Source organism: Lactuca serriola, chromosome 4 (assembly GCF_051521515.1).
Source record: "Lactuca serriola cultivar US96UC23 chromosome 4, Lser_US96UC23_V15, whole genome shotgun sequence".
NCBI classification, from domain to species: domain Eukaryota; kingdom Viridiplantae; phylum Streptophyta; class Magnoliopsida; order Asterales; family Asteraceae; genus Lactuca; species Lactuca serriola.
The window spans coordinates 229,395,761-229,419,545 of record NC_136411.1 but is presented as its reverse complement, the minus strand read 5'-3'; the positions used below and the strand labels follow the sequence as shown (position 1 = coordinate 229,419,545).

The 23,785-nt window shown below is 38.3% G+C and overlaps 1 protein-coding gene across 1 annotated transcript; it reads left to right on the top strand.

Moving 5' to 3' along the window:
• The first annotated feature begins 2,165 nt into the window (after positions 1–2,165).
• On the top strand, positions 2,166–17,793 carry LOC145099222 (tRNA-processing ribonuclease BN). The gene is made up of 6 exons (XM_079036814.1): positions 2,166–2,449; positions 15,495–15,720; positions 15,802–15,862; positions 16,107–16,445; positions 16,571–16,911; positions 17,476–17,793. The coding sequence occupies exons 1-6, from the start codon at positions 2,166–2,168 to the stop codon at positions 17,692–17,694; spliced, it is 1,470 nt and encodes a 489-aa protein (XP_078892940.1). The 3' UTR covers positions 17,695–17,793.
• The last annotated feature ends 5,992 nt before the right edge of the window (positions 17,794–23,785 follow it).

Genomic DNA, 23,785 nt, shown 5'->3' with positions numbered 1-23,785 from the left:
GCTGCTTGCTTCTTGCTTTTAGGAGTTCTAGTTGTTTTTCACTAACTAGGAAATGAATATGTTACGTTCCATATTGCAAGGACTAAATAATTTAAGAAGGTTAGTTCTAGATCTATTTTGCAGCTCTTGTTTGACTCTAACCATTATAGGGTAGGATCTTTCATTCGAAGAATTATCTAGTCTGAGTAATATGTAATAGTATTCGTGAGTTAGTTAGGGAAAGATAGTAGGGACTTCTTATGCAGGTGATGACAAAGAGTGGGATGGTGATTACCCTAGGGCAAGCCTAGGAAGAGAGTAGCGTGTGAAGAACAGTAGAAGGGACCTGGTGGAGTCAAGGCAGTTCTTAAGGAAAGTACGGATAGATGTGGAAGGTAGTATGGGCACGTACTACTGAAAGTAGAGGATCCGTACTCGAATCAAGGAAGGATGAGATTAAGCCAGGGAACTTGTAGTGTTAGAGATCTCCAGTTATGATTAGTATTCTGATGTTTGTTATGATGTGTTTTTTAGAATTGTGGTTTTACGCCCTACACCAACAGATGGCAGTTCAGGTGTCGGGGAGGGATCGGGCTCGGGATCTAGAGCTGGACAGTTAGATGAGTAGACCACGGAGTTCATCTCCTTGGAGATTACATGCATCATACTTGAGCAGACTCCTGTGATCTTCGGTACGGTCAAGGAGGGTATTATGGAGCTTATGGAGGAGAGATTTAGTGCTTTCCGTACTAATGGCGGCCATGATGGGGTCACGCACAGTCACTTTTTGGGAGTTCAGGGCATGTGGGGCTCCTAACTATCATGGGGAGATGGACCCCATTACGAGTACCGGATGGTTGGCAGATGTCGCCAACACGTTCCGCACCAACAGATGTCCCTAGGGGGACAAGGTTAGGCTTACGTCAGTCTTCTAAAGGACATTGAACATGACTGGTGGGAGGGGGTTGGGAGAGCCATTGGTGATGATACTGTGTTGGATGCGATGACCTGAGGTGATTTCATGACCGGTTTTAGGGTCGAGTTCGCACCTATTATTGAGGTGCAGTAGCTTGCGAGGTATTTCTAGGACCTCCAGCAGACAAAAGAGACAGTGGCGGAGATTACCGCCAAGTTTTGGGAGATGGCCCTTCTCGTTTTGCAGTATGTGGCGGACGAGGAGATGAAAAAGGCCCGATATCATGAGATGTTGTGGAGTGATATCCGCCAGTTTGTGAGCCGCTCCAGCTGCAAGACACTGGAGGATATGATTGCAAGGGCTCGTGAGAGGGAGATTGATTTGCAGATGGAGAGGAAAAGGAAGCTAGAGTCGGTATCTGGTGTAGAGGGTTCAGGAAAAAAGCCCAAGACAGATTCTCGAGGGAAGGGCCAGCAGGTCCGAGGCCGCTGTGGCAAGTGCGGCAGGGGATATGAGGGGCCATGTAGGGCGGGTACTTCGGGTTGCTTCAAGTACGGCCAAACTGGACATGTTAGCAGGGACTGTACAACTACTACCACCATCACCACAATATCTGATCTGATTTGCTTTCATTGCAATAAGAGGGGACAAAAGAAGTCCCAGTGTCCGAGTCTAGCATCAGTAGGGCAGGTGGTGGCACCCGCTCCTACCACTTTGAGGATTACAGATGGCCGTCAGGGCCGGGCTGAGGCGCCAGTAGCGAAGAGCGGAGCCTTCCAGCTAACACCAGATGAGGGACAAGCAGCCCCTGATGTGGTTGTGGGTATTTGAAAGTATATTAGGTCCAACGTTATGTATGGTTAGCATACATGAGTGCTGTAGGGTTGGTGGAAGTTTCATGGATAGGTTATTGGAATGAGTCTGCCATATATGAGATATCTAGCATTCCTCTAAGACTGAGGATTGAGTGCATGCCATGCTTGTGTATAGTTTTGAGGTGTTGTGATGATACTTGAGACAAATATGGGCAAATGTGGAAGGTAGTATGGGCTCGTACTACTGAAAGCACAGGACCCATACGTGTAGCAAGGAAGTCACAACCCCTAGGGTTTTGTTGGGGGTTGTTTCTCGGATTATTATATGGAATATCTGATATCTTCCTAGTATGTTCTTTAGGATGGTGGTTACTTGACGAGCTAGGACTGGATCCAGTTCAGGATAAAGGGACGGCAGACAGGAGGCACCCCTAGTTCCCAAGACTATCGGCCAGATGGGGCCCGACGAGAAGGAAGCGAGGATCCGGGAGATCCTACATAATGAGGTGGCTGTTATGTTCCGAGCTCAGTTACCGGAGATGTTTGGGTCTATCAAGACCGCCATGGTGGAGAATTTCGATGATCGCTATGCAGCCCTCACTGAGGCGGCTGCTGCAGCAGCCACAACGGCTGTAACGATGGTAGGGGTAGGAGCCAATCGGGCTTTTCAGTATCAAGACTTCAATAACATGAATCCCCCTAATTTTTATGGGACTCAGGACCCCATCAAAGCCATGAGGTGTCTATATGATGTGGAGGGTGTTTCTTCATGTGTTCATGTCCTACAGACCAGAAGGTCAGATGTGCCATGAACCCGTTGAGGTCTGGGCAAAGGACTGATGAAGATTGATGACTGGATCATATTCGGATGATCAGATTGCTGCAATTACTTGGTAGCAGCTTTGGGATATGTTTCAAGATCGCTACATTCCACGGGTCGAGCGGGAGCGAGTAGCTCAGGATTTTTGTGGATTTAAGATAGGATGGTGAGATGGTGACGAAGATCACCCGCATGTTCATGGAGAGGGTGATGTTCTGCCCTAAGTTTGCTTCTGAGCAAGATCAGATGAAACATTATCTGAGCATGCTCAAGAATGATATCCACCAGTTTGTGGCTACTCAGCGGTGTGACACTTTGCTTAAGTTACAGGAGACCGCTAGGCGGCATGAGTTAAAGATTGAGCTACAGTTGAAGGAGCAGCGGCAGTCCCCGACACAGTCACAGCCGGAACCAAAGTGGTCTAAGATCGTTGATTCCAGGTCAGGGGGATAGCAGGGTTGCACTTGTGATAAGTGCGGGAAGGGCCATTCGGGGGTTTGTAGATAGAGCAGTGTGTGCTGCAAATACGGAAAGGAGGTGCATTTCACAAAGCAGTGCTGCCAGGTAGCCCCGGTTCAGGATATGAGTATCTGCTACCACTTCCATCAGGTTAGTCATGTGAAGACCAACTTTTCGTAACTCGCTGCCAGGCCGGCACAGGCTCCAACGCCGGCTACACTGAGGATTACCAATGGGAGGCAGGGTAGAGTGGAGCCCCCGAGGGCACAGGGACGCGCCTTCCAGCTCACAACAGAGGAGGCCAGGACAGCACCAGACGTGGTTGCTGGTAGGTTTCTATCCCTTATCTTACTCATTATATATGTTTTATGCTTATATGTTTGTGCCTGTGAGTAGGTATGTTTTGAGTGAACTTCTTACCTGGTTTGATATTATTTGACTCGGGGGTGAGTCGGTCGTTTGTTTCTCAGTCATTCAGTAGGGAGTTCGGGTTGACAGTGGGAGAGCTAAAGTGTTTGTTACAAGTATCAATCTCCAACGAACACGGATTCTAATTCCTATGGGGGATGTACGTGTGATCGTTGGCATGGATTGGCTCGGTCGCTTTGGTGCCATGATTGACTGTGAGAGTCAGCGGGGGGTGGTTTGAACCCCAAGTGGGGGAGAACTGATTGTCTATGGCGAGGGTACTAGATTGGGATCAAGGTTTTGTTCAGCTGCCAGTGCTCGGTAGTACATTCAGCATGGGTGTGTGGGTTATCTAGCGTATGTGGTGGATATGCGGGTTAGAGATCAGATTTTAATTTCAGAGGTTCCAATGGTCAGGGAGTTTACTGACGTGTTCCCGGAGGAGTTACCAGGAGTGTCTCCGAAGAGGCAGGCCGAGTTTAGGATCGACCTAGTGCCAAGTGCCGACCCTATTGCCATGGTGCCATACTGATTGGCACCACCAAAGATGCAGGAGCTGTCATAACAACTGCAGGAACTGCTGGGTAAGCAGTTCATTCGTCCGAGCAGTTCTCCAAGGGGAGCACCAATTCTCTTCGTTAGGAAGAAGGATGGTTCACACCAAATGTGCATTGATTACCGGGAGTTGAACAAGCTGACGGTGAAGAACCGTTATCTACTCCCGAGGATAGATGATCTCTTTGATCAGTTTCTTGGAGCATCTTGGTTCTCCAAGATAGACATAAGGACCGGGTACCATCAGGTCAGGGTTAGGGAGGAGGACATGGAGAAGACCATTCCGGACTCGTTACAAACATTACGAGTTCGTGGTGATTCCGTTTAGGCTCACCAACGCGCCTAAGGTATTTATGGACCTGATGAACTGGGTCTGCAGACCGATGCTCGATCGCTCGGTCATTGTATTCATAGACGATATCTTGGTATACTCCAAGACTCGAGAGCAACATGAGGAGCACCTTCGGAAGTTATTAAGAGTTTTGAGGCGGGAACGGCTTTATGCCAAGTTATCGAAGTGCGAGTTTTGGCTACGAGAGGTTCAATTCCTTGGATACCTCGTTAACCGGGAGGGGATTTTGGTTGATCTAGCCAAAATCGAGGCGATTATGCAGTGGGAGGTTCCGAAATCTCCCTCGGATATCAGGAGCTTTCTGGGATTGGAAGGGTATTATCGGAGATTCATACAGGATTTCTCCAAGATCGCAGTACCCCTCACTCGTCTGACAAGGAAGAGGGTGGATTTCTGGTGGGGCCCCGAGCAGCAGAGGGTGTTTGAGACCCTTCGACAGCATTTATGCGAGGATCCAATATTTACTCTATTGTAGGGAGTCGAGGATTTTGTGGTGTTCTGTGATGCATCCATCACGGGACTAGGAGCGGTCCTCATGCAGAGAGGACTGGTGATAGCCTATGCATCTAGGCAGCCAAAGCCACACGAGACGAGATACCCTACTCATGATTTGGAGTTGGGAGTAGTGGTATTCGCTCTCAAGATTTGGATACACTATCTCTACGGGGTTGGTTGTACCATATACACGGATCACAAGAGCCTAAGACACATTATGGATCAGCCGAACCTGGACATGAGACAACGTATGTGGCTGGATGTAGTTAAGGACTATGACTATGAGATCCTTTACCACCCAGGTAAAGCGAACGTGGTTGTGGACGCTTTGAGCCGGAAATCAGTTGCGTCTTCTACCCCAGTGGCATGCATAAGGATATCAGTGGATTCTCCACTTGTGATCTTGACCAGGGAAGCTTAGGCAGAGGGTATGCGTCAGGAGAACTGGAGACTTGAGAAGATTAGGGGTGAGAACACCCGGTTTGTGCAGGATAGCCGGGGATTATTGACCCACTATGGTCGGGTCTGGGTTCAGACAGATTGTTTCGGAGGAGGCTCATAAGTCTCGCTTCTCTATTCACCCGAGGGCCACCAAGATGTACCGATATTTGTGTTTAAGTTATTGGTGGCCAGGCATGAAGGGGGAGATCGCATGGTATATTGAGAGGTGCTTGACCTGCCAGATAGTCAAGGCCGAGCATCAGAGACTGCATGGTCAGCTACATACCTTGGAGATTCCCATGTGGAAGTGGGAACAGATCACGATAGATTTCATCACTAAGCTTCTAAGGACGGTGAGGTGATTCGATGCTATTAGGGACATTGTGGATCGATTGACCAAGAGCGCCCACTTTTTGGCAATACGGGAGAGTTCATCGGCTGAGAAACTGGCTGACGTGTATATCCGCGAGATTGTTGCTCGCCATGGGGTGTCAGTCTCTATTGTTTTAGACTACGATGTTCAGTTCGCTTCCCGTTTCTAGAAGAAGTTCCACGAGGAACTAGGCACGCGTCTACATTTCAGCACAACCTATCATCCGCAGACCGACGGCCAGAGTGAGCGGACCATACAGACTCTCGAGGATATGCTAAGAGCTTGCGTTATTGACTTCGGTGGGAGATGGGACTCCTGCCTTCCCCTCGTCGAGTTCTCCTACAACAACAACTTTCATTCCAGTATTGGTGCCCTACCATATGAGTTGTTGTATGGACAGAGATGTCACACCCCAGTTTGTTAGGGTGAGATCGTTCACAGGGTGATGGGACGGACCGATGTAGTCCTGCAGACTACCAAGAGGATTCACCAGATCAGACAGTGGCTGCAGACTGCATAGAGTCGGTAGAAGAGTTATGCTGACATGCGCCGATCTAAGTTGGAGTTTCAGGTGATTGACATGGTACTCCTGAAGGTCTTTCCCTAGAAGAGTGTGACCCGCTTCAGGAAGAGGGAAAAATTGGGACCCCGATACATCGAGATAGGATCATTACCAGGGTTGGCAAGGTGGCATATAGACTAGAGTTACCGGATGAGCTTAGACAGATCCACAACACTTTCCACATGTCACAGTTGCGAAAGTGCGTATTAGATGAGGAGGCGGTGGTGTCCATGGATGACATACAATTCGACGAGTGCCTGAATTACGTAGAGAGGTCGATAGTCGTTCTTGAGAGGAAGGTAAAGGTTCTGCGAAACAAGGAAGTACCTCTAATAAAGGTACAATGGGAGCACAGGAGAGGATTCGAGTGGACATGGGAGCCGGAGGCTGAGATGCGGGAGCATTATCCGGAGTTGTTCACCGCAGCAGACTTCGAGGACGAAGTCTAGTTCAAGTGGGGGAGAATTGTAACACCCCGACTCCCAGGTATAAACTTCACAGTCTTATATTTCCATTCTGAAAGGTCGACTCGACAAGTTGGATGCCCTGACTCGTCGAGTAGGAACGAATTTGGCCATGTGTTTTAATTAACCAACTCAACAAGGCGGAGCACACGACTTGACGAGTTGGAGCTGGAGGATGAAACCCTAACTTCTGGGGTTTTTCACCCTATTTAAAGGATCATATGCCCCTTAGCCTCCCTTACAACCCCCTTTTGAGTCCAAAAACCCTAAATCGTTGTTTACTCTCCATTTTGTGTGATATTAAGCTTTGAAGGTGGATTGTGGTGAGAAAAGCTTGAAGTACTAGAGCTTGGAACAAAAAGAGGTTGTGGATCCGAGTCCTACTTCATCTTAGCAACGTTTTGAAGGTAACAAGTTGTTACCTTGACCTTCTTCTAACTAGATCTATTCATGTTTGATATTAGGGCCATTTTAGCAATATTGATGATTCATTTCGAGTATTGGGTATGATCTGAAGTTTCAACTTCAGGTCTAGCCTCATCTTGGCTCTTATGGTAATAAAGCTTCAACCTTTAGCAAGATAATGCCTTTCTCCATCCATTGAACTCCTTATCTACATTGGTTTTGATGAGTGGTGCCATGCATGCACGTAAAGTTTGCAACCTTACGTGACAAACGTGCCCTAGGAGGCTAAATCTATTGTTTGGAGCATTGGAGTAGCTTAGAATCACCTGGACATGGGATGGATTACATGAACTCGGCGAGTCGGATAATCCAATTCAACGAGTTGGGGAGGGTTTTTCCCATTACTGCTTCTGCATGAACTCGACGAGTCGTCATGTCGACTCGACGAGTCAGTTAGGGTTTCCCGATAATTGGACACATATGGAGGTGACGAGTTGTCTGGAAAATCGACAAGTCAGTGATTTGCACTCGACGATTCGTGTCAACATGGACTATTGACCTTGATTGTTGACTTTTCCTTTGACCAAGGGTTGACAAGTTTGACTTTAGGGGTATTTTGGTAATTTGGGAATTTATGGAATTGGATCATTGATGGGTGTAGCTGTTGGTGTTGGAGCTGTACTTAGAGGAGGTTGATATTATCATTTCCGAACTACTTAAGAGGTGGGTTGTCCTCACTATACTAATAGGGTCAAAGGCACCAATGCCAACGCTTTACGGATTTGTGTTTGGGTTATTGCATGATATTCTTATTGATTCATATGTTGGTAGTTCGGATGGTGATATTCTTAGTGACCTGGTTAGGTCAGTATCCTGGTATATAGGTTGATGCTATGTTAGTGATCGGTTAGGTCTGTATCCTAGTTATAGGATGTTGCTATGATTAGTGATCTGTTAGATCGGTTTGACTGTTATATATGCTAGCATATGATATTTATGTGCAAATGTTCGTTTGATTGAGGGTTGGGTCGAGGCGGTCCTGCTTTGTATTGAAGGCCAACATACCCAGGGCGGTCTGTATAAACTAAAGGTCCTGCAAAGGTATTCAGTCAGGCTGAAGGCCCGACGAGCGTTCCGGATAGGTTGTAGGCCCTTCGAGGCGATCCAGATGTGTCGAACACTCGGAGAGCGGTCCAGATAGGCTAAAGGACTGCGAGGCGGTCGAGTCAGGCTGAAGGCTCATTATGCATGTTTTTGATTATATGTTATTTATATGTTTTATGGAGTTGGTATTTTGGGGGTAACTCACTAAGCCTTCGAGCTTACATTTATCGATTATTGTTTCAGGTACCTCTGATGATCGCGGGAAGGCGAAGGCGTGATCGTACAGCTCCTCATATTTCATGATTTTTATGATTGATTATGGGATACTCTGACATTATACTATTGTGGAAACATGTTTTGTAATAATCATTGGTTTTGAAAATGTTTTAAAAAGTTTAATTTTGGCATGATTTTTATTGATGCTACAAATGTTGATGTCGAATGATGGAGATTTGATATTCAAAGGAGTTAATTTGGACATCGAAGGTCTAATTGGTTTGGAATTGCTTCCTGATGTCGAAGGCTACAACATGGTTTTTGTTCAATACCTAAATACATTTTGGAAATCAGATGCTTTCTAATTGATTTTGAAATCAGGGAGTTTTGATTGGAGGCTGCATGATATTCGATGTTCGAGTTTGTTACGAGTTATCGGTTTGATTATCGATTTTGGGTTGTCAACCAGTCGAATGGTTGAGATCAGATCGTATGCTGAAGTTTTGACAACGAAGGACTTGCAATTGACTATGTCTCGTGACTTGTATTTGTTTTGAATCATAATTGTTGGTTTCGAAATTGGATAGTCATTCTCACAATCAACTGATGATGTGTGCTCTTTACTATTGTTTGGATAACGAAGGAGAAAAAGAGGAGAATTGAATCCGACATCAAGGTCTATGGAAAATTTTAATTAGAACGAGTTGTGATGACAGGTTCACAAATGGGTCTTGGAATTACAATTAAAGTTTGAAACAGATGGAGTTTAATGTCGAATGCTCCGGGCCACTTCGATGTATAGATAGGGATTTCGATATATGAATGGCAAGTTTGATTTGTGAATTGAGATCGCATCTGAGAACGAATGTTTTGGGTTTAAAGACTTCTCTATGATTTGGTTTAAGATGTCGAAGGTACCTTTTTTATTGGTGAATTTGGTTTGGATGTCGAATGACCTTCGATATGGTCGAGCGTTGTTTGATAGAGAAGTCGATACAACGTAACTTGATAGCGAATACATAGAAGAAGAAACATAAAGTGTCTATTCGAATACCTCAACTTTCAACGAATTGATATTTTTCACTCAGTTTCGACATGGGAGCAATAATGATGTTAAAAGCTGAATTTTAATTTCAAATCCCTACAGTTTATACGAAAATGGCACAATTTACCCAGTTTCGACATTGGGCTAAAAATTCTGAGAAATGAGAATATATTTGTAACATCTCCCTACATCTAACGTGAATTAACATTTTATGCGCAGTTTCGCAATTGGGGTAAAGTTTCACATCTGAGACTATTTTGGGTGCACAGGGTCACTGCAGATTTCGAAATTGACAGTTTCTACCCATATTTTTGAAAATTCGTCAAAGGCGGTTCGTGAACGAATTCGAAAAATTAAGATATATTTTGGATTTTACGGATTTATGCAAAAATGTTTATGCCATGTGTTAAATGGGAGTTTTGTATAGAAAATTCCGAATTGAGCGCTTTCTCATTTGAAACGAACCAAAAATCAAGGGTAAAAATTTTATTTTTATTATAGTCAAAACACATATATCTTCTAAATCCAAGCATTCAAAAAACATGGTTAATTAAAAACATTTATCAGAGTTCGTCCAAAAATCATATATTATGGAAACACGGGTGTGTGCGCTGCGATCAAGCCGGGTCCTTCCTTTAGAAACCAATGATACCTAAAACCATAAACAAAACTATAAGCACGAAGCTTAGTGAGTTCCCCATAACATACCCCACACAATCCACATAATCACATAAATCATATCAACCATACAAGCCATGCATACAACATATATGGAATGTCATGCGCTCCCCCACATGGTCTGATATCTAACTGCCACGGGCTCTTCCATGCAAATATCACAAAGACAACTAGCATATCACATATCTTATAAACAACTAACGTACCATATGTCACATAATCAACTAGCATACACAAGCCAAGCATATAAACATATAAGGATGCCATGGGCTACCCCCAAGGTCTTACTCCAGGATGTTGTGGGCTCCCCCACATGGTCTGACATCTATGTGTCATGGGCTCCCCCATGGTCTTTACATGAAAATCCACCCCCCCCCAAATGTTCTTACATTCAAGTGCCATGGGGTCCCCCATGGTCTTTACCTGAAAAGACATGGGCTCCCCCACATGGTCTTACATTCAAGTGCCATGGGCTCCCCCTATGGTCTTTCATGAAAATATCACATAAACAACTAGCATAACACATAGCATATAACCAACTAGTATACCAAATATCACTACATCAACTAGTGTACCACATATCACAAAATGGACCGGCGTTGGTGCCTTCGACCCATTGGTATGGTGCGGAGACTCACCTCGCACTGCTGAAGTCCCGTGGGTAAAACTCTAGCTGTTGGATGACAAATTCCCGAACTGTCAACATCAAAACAATACCCAATTAATAATTGGGTTCCAATACATAAACATAAATCCATGTTTAGGGTGAAAAGACTATTTTACCCTTAAACTAACTTGGTCCAAAACAAGGTCCAAACACACACTCTGAAAGCCTAAAAACCAATCAATGAACCAAGGCCTAACATATGGCCTAATTTTCCAAAGTGGGCCCAAACCTCTACATGGACTTATCTTATGGCCCAACCATTATTCTATTCCAAACACTTAGCATTCCAATGGTCCAATATCTCATAATCATTAAGGCCTAATTATTGCCCACCTATGGCCTAATTTTCCAAATTGGGCCTAAGCCTCTCCAATGGGCCTTATTCTAAAGCCCAACAATTTCCTTAATCCATAAACATGTTCCCCATTTGGCCCACGAAGGCCCACAACAAGTTAGTCCAAGAAATGGCCCAACAAGAACCCAAACCTAATTAGGGTTTTTCACATAAAATGACGATTAGGGTTCAATGTTCTTACTTAACCGATTAATGACTTAATCCATTAAGTCCATTACTCCACTAGACTAAACATACAAAGTAATCGCGCGTAATTCAAAATTCAAAATCCAACGGTCCAACGTGGGTCCCGATAAATCGAAAACTTACATTCCCAAAATTAGGGTTTTCTAAACCCTAAATAGGGTTTCCCAACCAAATCACAAATCAATTAATCTAATAGTTAAATTTTTACATTAATTAAAGTGTAACAAGTCGGGTACCACCTACTACCACCTCGGGCAGTGGTGGTTGGTGGTGGTTCATGGCGGCAACGACCACTTCACGGTGGTGGTTGTTATAATCCTAGGCCCAATCAACACTCAAAATCCCTCCAAACATCAATCCAAATGCACCCAAAAGCCCACAACCACTGGAGATGGTGGGTAGCAGTGGAGGAACGGCGGCAACAGGTGGTGGTGATGAGTTTCATTCGGTTTCCTGGCCAAGAGAAAACCATATAACATTAAACTTATGAAATACGTTCATACACACTAATTTTCAAGCACACAGCCACCTCTTTAGTGTGGCTGGTGGAGGTAGAAGAAGGCAACATGGCGACAACCACCATGGTTGGCAGCCATGATGGTTTTTTTCGGGTTTTCTAGCCAAACGAGCACTCACAACCCGTTCACTGTTCTAATATCATCACTTATATATTCAAGACACGAGACCACAGCTCCCAACCACCTACTAGGCGGCTGAGGACGTTGGAACAAGCGGAAACGGCGACCATAGGGCCACTGACGGTAACTACCTACATTACCGACGTCAAACCACCGAGAAGAGCGGAGGAGAGGATAGAGGGAGATCATAGATGGACTTACCAGAAGTTTTCCGGTCATTCACGACCCACGCAGCAACAAACTCAGCTCAGTCGTCGGCCTTTAGCGGTCATCCCAGTTGTTCCCGTCATTTCCGGTAGCAGAGATGCGGTGGTGGCGTTCATCGACAAAGTAGCGGCGGATGATGGTGTTCGAAGGTAGTCGCGACTGAGGATGCATTAGGTTTAGGGTTAGGGTGTTGCAACGGGATGGAAAGGAGGAATGGGGTTTAAGTCCCGCTCCATTCAAACTTATGTACACTTTACACATTTGGTCCCTCCCCATGAGATCTTTTTCAAATTAAGGCTACAATTTACTAAGTAGCCCCAAACATCCAAGATTCATAACAATTCAAGTCCCAGAAGTTACCATTTAACACTCAACATTCCAAAATCCTTTCAATCTAAGTCCAATAATTATCAAACACCACCTGACTTTTGAAAATCTTTATAAAATAAATCCCTGAAATACACTTTAATGCCCGAAAATCCAAATTATAACATTTGGCTCCCCGAAACCTTGATTTTGGCTACAATAATATAAAATAATAACAAAAATTACATCTCGGGGTTTTAGAGTTTATTATTTATTTAATTTCAAATGGGATGTTACATCATTTCTTTTGATCATATTAGCGATTTAAACTAGTATGGAATGTAATATATTTTTTTATATGAATTTCATTGATGTAGTTGTTTGCCATTTTTTTTTTGCTAGATATATATTAAGAACCCTTAGAACTAGTCCAGAATCATATCCAAATGTCCAAAACATAGAGAATATATCATAAATAGGAATTTTATGTCTAGAACATAAGATCATGTATGGAACATGATGCTAATATTTTAAAATTTTCCAGTATGATTGTGTATACGATGCAATGCTCACTTCAAATTGCAAACCATGGTTCGTGACCTTATGGCTATGCTACAATATTTTCCAAAATGCTTTTCACGACGTCGTTTTTTGGTTGGTGGGTTGATGTACATGTAGGTGTAAAAGACCACCCTTTATTATGTCATTACTTGTTCTTACAAAGAGACATTGGTCAATCAACGGTCCGTTGTGGATGTGTTATTATATATGTTAGGTGATTACCAACTCTATTTTGACAAGAGAGCATTCCGCCTAACAACGGATTTGTGTTTCACTTAGTATTTCACCGAGCATCGATCGAAGTGTAAAGTGTAAGGAAGATGTTGGAACAAGAACATGTAATTGACGTTAGTTGGTTAGATTCTAATGATAAAGTATCTAAAATTCAGGATAAGTTAGATCTGGACAAATAGATGTTTCTTAAGATTTTTCTTAAGATTCTTGATGCTTTAAAGAGAATGCCAAAGATGAACCCCAAAGATAGACAATAATCAATATATTCCATATTATTTTGAGCATAAATTTTCACAACTTCATGAATTTTATTGTTTTTTTTATTGTGTTACTCTTGTGAATCTAAGTATATATGAATATTAGATTGGACATCATACAACTTTGTGGATTTGACTATGACTATACCATGATACATTACTCTCTTATCTTACACAACTTGATTTACGATATAGGCAAACAAGGCTTAGTAAATGAGGTTTGTATTATGACCATTACATATGCTTTAGGGCATATTCTTACTAAATTGCATAGGATCTTAGGAATCTCATGACCGGACTTGAAAATATCGAGTACCCCATGCCTTCTGCAAGAGATGCTTGAACGGCTTAATATGTAACTTTGGTAGGTGTATTAAGCACCCTAAACTAAGGTGTTGTTTGTTTTTTCTGAGGCAAAATGTCTGCAGTTTGCGGACCACATCTGTAGACCTCTTCAGTAGAAGATGTGGACCAAACGTCTGCAGTCTGAAAAAAGAAGATTGTTTGTTTTTTTAACATCTGCGGGCTATTAAAATAAACTGAAATCTAAATAAACTGATTTTTTTAAACTTCAAAGTGATTTTTTAATATTTTTATGACTTTGTTATAAATAATCAACGAATCTATATCAACTTTTATGTATTATTGTATAAAAAATAAAAATAAAAATGATATAAATTAACGTATATATTTTATAAAAACCAACAACTTTGGTTGCAAAGTTATAAGTAAACATTATAATTAGTGATCAAAAAATTTGATACATAAATGGATGCAAATAAAATTTGATTTTTTCAATTAAATCCATTAAAAAGTACAATAAATATTTTCTCGAGAAATTGACGATATTGTATTAAATAATGTTTTACAAAATTTGACAAAAAAATATAAGAATATATTATGATTTTTTTGTCATATTTATATAAACAACTTCAATGACTATTATTATAATAAATTTTTATTTATAAATTTGTCAAAAATATAATGTTTGTATCGTAGAACGTTTTTTTAAGTTTTGTAATTTTTTTTTCAAATTGTTCATCATTAATAAAGTTGGAAAAAATATAAATTTAAAAAAAATAAAAAAAAAAACTTGAAAAAAATAAAGATATATATGTTTTTTTAGGCTAGAAGATATCTGAAGATGTTAGAAGACTCTGGTCCATGTCTGCGCCAAGAAGAGGGCGCGCATACATTTTTAGGTCTGCAGTCTTCAAAAAAACAAACAGTCTGTGAAGGCTAATGTCTGCGCGTGGTCTGTGCGGCGTAGACAGAAGAGGTCACGCAGATCTGCAGACAAAAAAAAAACACTACCTAAGTCTAAATATACAAAAAATAAAAAAGCAACCTTTGACATGACGACTTATATAGATTCCTTCCCGGGAACATTTTAGATACCTTCTATGAGTATTCCTCACACTTTTTAGATCCCTTTTATTAGTTACCTCTATAATAATTTGTTTAATACACACAAATTATAATTATTTTAATATTATATTTTAATACCGCCATAAACTCATAAACATCCTACTCAACATTCAAATCGCAATGCAACACTAGGCTTGCACAAAAAAACCGGTTCAGGATCCGAATCGGTAAACCGGTCCACTATGAACCGAACCGATGCAAGAACAGAATCGTCGGTTTGAATCCGTGAGATTTTAGACATTGAAATCAGTTTAGAATCGGTTTAATAACCATGAACCGGTTTAGAACCGGTAGTCAAACCGATCAAACCGGTTTAGAACTGATGTAACCAGTTTAGATAGGTTCGACTTTAATAATAATGGAACCAATTTAAACCGGTTTTAGTATTCAAGAATCGGAACCGAACCGAACCGGTTCGGTTATAAAAAAACGGTTTGCTCACAAGCGGTATCAAAACCAATGGCCCATGGTCTAAGATCCAATAATTTTGCCCAAACAAACCTACTAGGTTTAGGAAGGCCTATACAGAAAAGAAAACCTTGTACAAAGCCCAAATATTCTTTCACAGTTCTTCAAATTTCCAAAATTTCAATTTCAACCATATCGAAATTCGAAAGCAATCAAACAAGGGGTTTAGGGTTTTTGGGCTCAATCAAATTCCAAGCTTGATGCTAAAACCTCTATGCTCAAAAGCAGCAATGAGCGCACAAATGACGGCCTTTACAACTAGTCTTCACAACCTTCCTTCCACCGTAGCTCCGCCGTCAAACCGTCGACCCTTCTCCATCCGCAGTGTAAATCATTCAAAATTTGAATTCTAGTTATTACAATTTGTTTAATTTTACAATTTTGACTCTCGCATTATGTCTATGTAGATTTCTCGTTCATCTTCAGTATGGAACAAAGCTTCGTTTCGGATCCAAAGGGCGCCAAATGGTATTTGATTCTTCATTCTAATTTTGATAATAGAATCATAAATCCCTTTCTTTAACAAGAAAATATGCAGTTTATTTGAAACGGAAGAAAACGCAAGAAACTGCATATAGACAATGAACCAAATCCTCACTCCTTTCTAATTTACGAACTCCATTTGAATTCTGTAGAATTTGAGAAACTCTGATAACTGCATCAATCTAAGTATTTGAGAAAATGATGAAACACTAACTAGAATTTTGTGTAGTCTTTTTTGTGGGTGATTCAAAGAGGAGAAAGACCAAAGAGCCCTCAAGTAGAGGAGGGTATCTCATGTGTGCAATTAATGATGCAAAATTAAAGGTCACAGATCAAAATGTTAGTGATATCAATGGAGTCGAACCATTCAGAGGTAAATCAGGATCTGTTTCATTCATTGGGTTGACTCACCAATTGATTGAAGAAGGCAAATTGGTGTCAACACCATTCAAAGAAAATCGGTCTTTGCTTTGGGTTGTGGGCCCTATAGCTTTGATCTCATCCATTTTGATCCCACAATTTTTCGGCTTATTCAGTGAGGAGCTTCTTAAAGATGTGGTTCTAACAGGTATCATATTGCAATGCATCAATTTTAGTGTTTTATATATTTTTGTTTATTCTAGCTTAGTGGTTTTAGTAAAAAGAACTTAACAATTTTCACCAATTGTTTTTTTTTTTTTTTTTTTCATTCAGAGATTGTGTTCACAGCTGCTTCAGAAATCATGTTTTACATTGGTTTAGCAACGTTTCTCCTTGTTACTGACAAAGTACAAAAACCCTATTTGCAATATAGCATGAAGAGATGGAGCTTAATAACGGGATTTAGAGGATACTTATCATCGGCTTTTTTTGTGATGGGGTTTAAAGTTATCGCACCTCTATTTGCTGCATTTGTCACTTGGCCTTTACTTGGTTTGGCTGGAGTGGTTTCTGTCACTCCTTACTTAGTCGGATGTTTTGTCCAATTTATATTCGAAAAAGTTCTTGAAAAACGTCAATCGTCGTGTTGGCCTCTCGTCCCTATTGTGTTCGAGGTTTGTAGTTTTCAAATGTTTATAGATTTTGATTTACTTAAGACGGTTACACCCTCTTTGTTACTTAGAATGTTGTACTGTGTTTGACATGCATCAGACTCGGCCGATGCAAATGACACAAAAATTACAAATTTTTGTCCTACCCATAAAGGCAGTACAAGGTGTGACGGGAACTCACTCTCGATCTCTCGTCCATGCAAAAAGACGTAAATGTCCTCATCTTCATCATCGAAAGTAGGCCTTGAAAGCTTGTCTTGGCCCGTCCTGTCCTGTGTAACAAATGCAGCCTGCGGCTGCATTCTTACATGGGACGAGACTGGACAAGCTTTCTAGGGCTATTTTCGATGATGAAGATAAGGAGGGCATTTTCGTCTTTTTGCAGAGACGAGAGATCAAGAGTGAGTCCCCATCACACCTTGTACCGCGTTTATGGATAGGAAAAAAATTTGTAATTTTTGTTTCATTGATATCGGTCCCGGTCCGATGTATGTCAAAAACAGTACAACATTGTTATGTACAGAAATGGGGGGCAAGTTTTGTAATTATTTGAATGGTTTTGGGCAGGTTTATAGGCTGTACCAGTTGAACAAAGCTATGCATTTCATTGAGAAGTTGATGTTCACGATGAGGGGCCTACCAAAGTCGCCGGAATTGATGGAGAAGGGCGGTGCATTGGCGGCAATGATAGTGACTTTTGAAGTTCTTGCGGTGGTTTGCATCTGGTCTTTTTTGACTTTTGTACAAAGGCTTTTTCCTTCTAGACCTGTTGCTGAGAACTATTGAGCTGATTTTTGTAAAGGTTGTTGTCACCTGTGTTTTGTTATATTTTTCTGAACCTCCAAACTTTACGTTATTATTATATTTTCATACGTAACTTTTTTACATCATAGATCAATAGTAGCTTAACCACCGGTAAACATGATTCACCAACTGAAAAAACCACTTAACTGGCTTTTTTATTTTTGTTAAGTGGTTAACCAGTTAACTGTTCGCTAATTAACAAATTCTTCGAAATTAATAAAACTCTCGTTGTTAGCTAAATTTTGACTCTGTTTCATGAGTTATCAATTAACTATGGGATTCAGAAATTAATAATAAATTACGAAAAGACGACCACTCCATCTGGTAAGATAATGATAAGAAGAAACTAAACAGATAAAAAAATCGCAACAAAACGAGACTGATACAAAAATCAACGGTGAAGTTTTTAATTTGACAAAAATCAAAGTCGGTGCAATGTTGCTTTACTCTAGAAACGACTCTTAAAAACTGAAACAAACCCCTATAATTATGTGTTGAAATTCTGTTATGTTATTATGGATGTTTAAGATTCTTGTTTATTGTTATAGATGTTTAAGACTATTTTTTATTTTTTTTAAATGTTGAATCAAAATAGCCAAGAGTATGTGTTATGATTGTGTATCTGGACCAAGACTATGATTTCACCTAAATTGATTGCTAATGCGTGTTGGGTAAATAGCTTAATGCTAAAATTTTAATACAAATGCTTCACTTTCATTGTGCAGTTTTAAACCAAAACTACACCACTAAAAGAATGGCAAAACTACATGTAAAACAGGTATTAGATAGATTACTACGTTTTCAAATGTTGTATAGATTAGATCCAATCAGATAGGATCTGATCATTATCTCTATCTTATAAATGTAATATATATATATATATATATATATATATATATATATATATATATATATATAGAGAGAGAGAGAGAGAGAGAGAGAGAGAGAGAGAGATAAGGGAAGGATCATTTGAGAACTCAAAGTTTCCCGAGAACCCGAGAACTAAAGGTGGAACGTTGGATCAAAAAAGAGAAGGGTCGAGATGCAAAGTGACGTTTTTGTAAATAAGTAGATAAAAAAGGAGGGGTATCTTAATTAATTCATTCAGGGGTATTATAGAAATAAAAATACAATTAAATGATTTCTTAAATCTAATATCTGATAAAATAAATTTTCATCTCTCTCTCCCCCCCCCCCCCCCCCCCCCAATTTTCCTCTCTCGCTCAAACCTACGATCCATCCTCCGACGACTCACCTTTGTTGAATTGTCTTCAATCCTTCATCTAATTCCATTCTTTCGATTCTGAAATTGCTTCTACTCACACGAATACGATGAAGATAAATGACGAACCACATTTATCGTCGATTTCCAGATCCCAATCGATCAAACTATCATCATTGATCATCAATCTACATGAAATATGAAATCCCCCAACGATCGAAGTTTCATTGTTGCTGAACTCCTTGATCTCACGTTCTTCATAGAAAAAAACTCCAGTGAAGATGCTATAATTTTGAATCGTGTTATCCTCCATCAATTCATTCCCCAGAGTACACTGTAATCACCGACTTCATCTCAGCCTCCACTGTGGATTGAAGACTTGAACGAAGAAGATGATCCCTTGTCGATCAAAATTTAGGTATCATTTGTTTCTATTGTTGACTGCTGGCCTTTGTTTTACCTTTATGAATTGTTTTTGCCTAATTGTTAAGTTGAACCAGTTTAATCAATATGTTTTCAAAAAGAGTTGAATCATTGTGTTGATTGTAGGTATAAAAATAGACACATGTGTTATTGAAAAATATAGATATTTGTTTACACTCAACATGTTCGATGAAATGCCTCAATGAGAAATATCACATGTTAACTTCATTTTGACTTAATGAATGATGAACCAATTCCAATTTAGGATTGTGTCCAGGTTAACATCGGAAATGTCGACGAGCTCGTTGTCAATAAAGCCATCACACAGGTACTAACTATATCATTCTACCTAAAGTGGATGAAATTTGAGTTATTGGTTTTTTTTATAGTGCTGTATGACTGGATAAATCTTCATGATATTCATCAAATATGTTAAAAGGTTAGTGTCTTGAAACATTAATCCTAGATTTTTTGTACAATTCCTAATCAGATCAGATATACTGTTTTGTTTTTACAGGATTTGCCTCAGACTTTTCCAGGTCACCCTGCTCTAGATGAAGGTGGTAGAAATGTTTTGAGACGTTTACTCACCGCATATGCTCGCCATAACCCCTTTGTTGGTTACTGCCAAGTCAGCATTTAACTCATTTGACAACTAATATTGTATATTTTTTTTAGATATTCTTATAGATTATGTAAAATGTAATGAAATTGCTTAATGATGCTAATATGTTGTATTACATTCAGGCCATGAAATTTTTTGCTGGCTTATTACTTCTTCTAATGCCTGAAGAAATTATTGCCAACAATTTTTCTCAATGTTTAGATTTCTAGGTACTGAACATTTCTCTAACTTTTAATTCCTATAATTAATTAGTTTTGTGGATTTTTGAGTTTAATTTTCTAAAATTTTCATTGAAATAAGTCATCTTATGACAATTGACATATTATGCATATGATATATTTGTTAATTTTTGAGTTTTTATGAACAAGTAACTAAAAATGATGTTGTTGATGTGTTTGATTGTTATAACTGTTAGTTTTCTTTTTGTCTTTCTTATGACAATTGACATATTATGCATATCATATATTTGTTAATTTTTGAGTTTTTATGAACAGGTAACTGAAAAGTATGTTGTTGATGTGTTTGATTGTTATAACTGTTAGTTTTCTTTTTGCATTTCTTATAACAATTGACATATTATGCATATGATATATTTGTTAATTTTTGAGTTTTCATGGACAAGTAACTGAAAATGATGTTGTTGAACTTGCAATCAAATACCACACATAGGATCTTACTAGTAGAGCTATGTGTTTGAGTGCTTTGTTGAAACTATCATCCCGTTTCCCTGTGAGCACAAAGTTACTTGTTTGATCATCTTTAAAAACACTCAAGTTTAGTTTATATGTAAATCATACGTGAATCACATAGGAATTACATGTCATTCACATGTAAATTACATGTAATTCACATATGAATCACATGTAAATCATGGGTGAAACACATGAATTACATGTGATTCACATGTAAATCACATGTAATTCACATATGAATCACATGTGATTCACATGTAAAAGTGAAACACATATGAATTACATGTGATTCACTTGTAATTCACATGAATTACATGTGATGCACAATTAATTTACATATGAATCAGACGTGATTCACATGTAAATCAAGAGTCATATGAATTACATGTGATTCACATGTAAATAACATATAATTCACATATGAATTACATATGATTCACATGTAAATCAAGAGTGAAACATATATGAATTACATGTGATTCATATGTAAATAACATGTAATTCACATATGAAGTACATGTGATTCACATGTAATTCACATATGAATAACATGCGATTCACATGTAAATCACGATTGAAACACATATGAATTACATGTGATTCACATGTAATTCACATATGAATCACATGTAATTCACATATGAATCCATGCAAATCACATATCAATTACATGTGATTCACATGTAAAACACAAGTGAATAACATATGAATTACATGTGATTCACATTTAAATCACAAGTGAATCACATATGAATTACATCTAGATGTACACATACTTTTGTGTGAGTGTTCTTCGTTAATTATTTTTAAAAATTTTCTTGCCAATTTCACTTTTGAATCTTAAAATATACAATCACATGTGAATATCACATCATATAATCAATATGTGAATCTTACATGATATAATCACATGTGAATCTTACATGATATATATACATGTGTATTTTTGTGAGTGTTCTTGCATTAATCATTTTTTTTTAAATTTTATTGTAGATTTTGAAAAATTTGTGGAAAATATTGAAGATGTGAAAAGTGATACATTGAAGAAAATATGAAAAATTTGATATGAAGAAATGACAACACTGTAAATCTTTGTAGCATTTTTTATACCTAAAACGTTGATTTTTTTGGTTAAAAAATTTAAGGTTTTTTTTTTTTTTTTTTTTTTTTTTTTTTTTTTTTTTAATTTACTGACTTTTAAATATTTACTATTTCTATTTTAAAAAAAATGCAGTTTTTTTTATAAAAAAATACTGTTTTTCGGAAAAAAGTAGCAGTTTTTTTGAAAAAATTGCAGCTTTTTTTGGAAAAAATACAGTTTAAAAATAAAGGTGTTTATTTAAAAAAAATTGCAGTTTTTTTAAGTTCATGTTTTCTGAAAAAAGTAAAAAATCTCCATTTAAAAAAAAAACGAAAAAAAAAACTGAACTTTGATTTATTATGTTAGTTTTTAAAACATTTTATTAACATTTCCAATAACAAAAAAAAAATTAAACATTAAATGAGATCGGTAAGATGATGATGATGCCCTTAATGAGTTAATTTTGATCTAACGCTCTACTTTTAGTTCTCGAGTTCTCAGAAAACTATTAGTTCTCAACCGATTTCAACCATATATATATATATATATATATATATATATATATATATATATATATATATATATATATCAAGGTTGCAGAAAACGTTAGACGTTAGCTAGTCGATGGATTGGGGTCAAGAGATTAATCGGGTATATATATATATATATATATATATATATATATATATATATATATATATATATATATATATATATATCAAGGTTGCAGAAAACGTTAGACGTTAGCTAGTCGGTGGATTGGGGTCAAGAGATTAATCGACTAGGCGGGGATTAATCAGATGATTAATCGGGGATATATATATATATATATATATATATATATATATATATATATATATATATATATCAAGGTTGCAGAAAACGTTAGACGTTAGCTAGTCGGTGGATTGGGGTCAAGAGATTAATCGACTAGGCGGGGATTAATCAGATGATTAATCGGGGACCAATAATTATTAATAAATTTTTTCAAAATTTTATAAATCTAACTTTAATCGTAAGAATATAAATAAATAAGCATAAAAGTTTAATAATAAGTTTAACAAGCACAACAATTTATCATCCAATTAATAAGAAAAAGTTATTCAAATTTTAATATATCTTAAGAACAAATAAATTTGGGTATTTGTATATTTGAGAACATAGAAATTGTGAAAATTTCGGAGAATAACTTTAAATTTTATTTTTATATATTAGTTGACCATTGAAATACTATGAACTTTTGAAATTTTGAAAATTTTGGTTTAATATTTAAAAATTTAAAAATTTGAAAATTTGGCCGATTAGGCCGCCTAGGACCGATTAGAACCGTCTAGCTTCGACTTTGACCCCCTTTGACCAAAACTGATTAAGCCGACCGATTAGCCTTAATCCTATTCGGTTGAAAACCGCCTAGCGATTAATCGGCCACCTACACCGATTTTTACAACACTGATATATATATATATATATATATATATATAAAACAAAAAAACCTTAAAAAATCTTTAAAAATCATAAAAATACATATAAAAAATACTTAAAAATAACAAATCTTTTTTTGGACTTTATATTCTTAAAAATCACAGTTTTTTTATATAGATTCACTGAAAAAAAATAAAAAAAAATCAATTTTTTAATTTTTTGTTTTTTTTTTTCAAATTTTTTTTCCAGCGAAATTATATAAAAACTTGCAATTTTTAAAAATATAAAGTAAAAAAAAAGATTTGTGATCTCTAAGTATTTTTTTTATGTATTTTTATGTTTTTTAGGGTATTTTTGTTTTCCGTAAAACCTAAACACGCAAGCGCGCGCGCGCACACACACACACACACACACACACACATATATATATATATATATATATATATATATATAATCGAATATCTCTATGGGGCTTGTTTCACCAATTATTCTTTTCAACTTGGTATTAGAGACAATCCTAGGGCTTCGATTTATTCATCTTCACCTTCGGTATTCTGGTCTCCTTCCAGTGTCACCTTCACCATGACTTCATTCACCAACTCTTCAAA

Coding starts and splice junctions, on each gene's coding strand:
- LOC145099222 (XM_079036814.1), top strand. CDS start 2,166: ATGGGGCCCGACGAGAAGGAAGCGAGGATCCGGGAGATCCTACATAAT. Junction 2,450..15,494: donor GACCCCATCAAAGCCATGAG/GTGTCTATATGA, acceptor ATTCTTTCACAG/TTCTTCAAATTTCCAAAATT. Junction 16,446..16,570: donor TAAAGATGTGGTTCTAACAG/GTATCATATTGC, acceptor TTTTTCATTCAG/AGATTGTGTTCACAGCTGCT.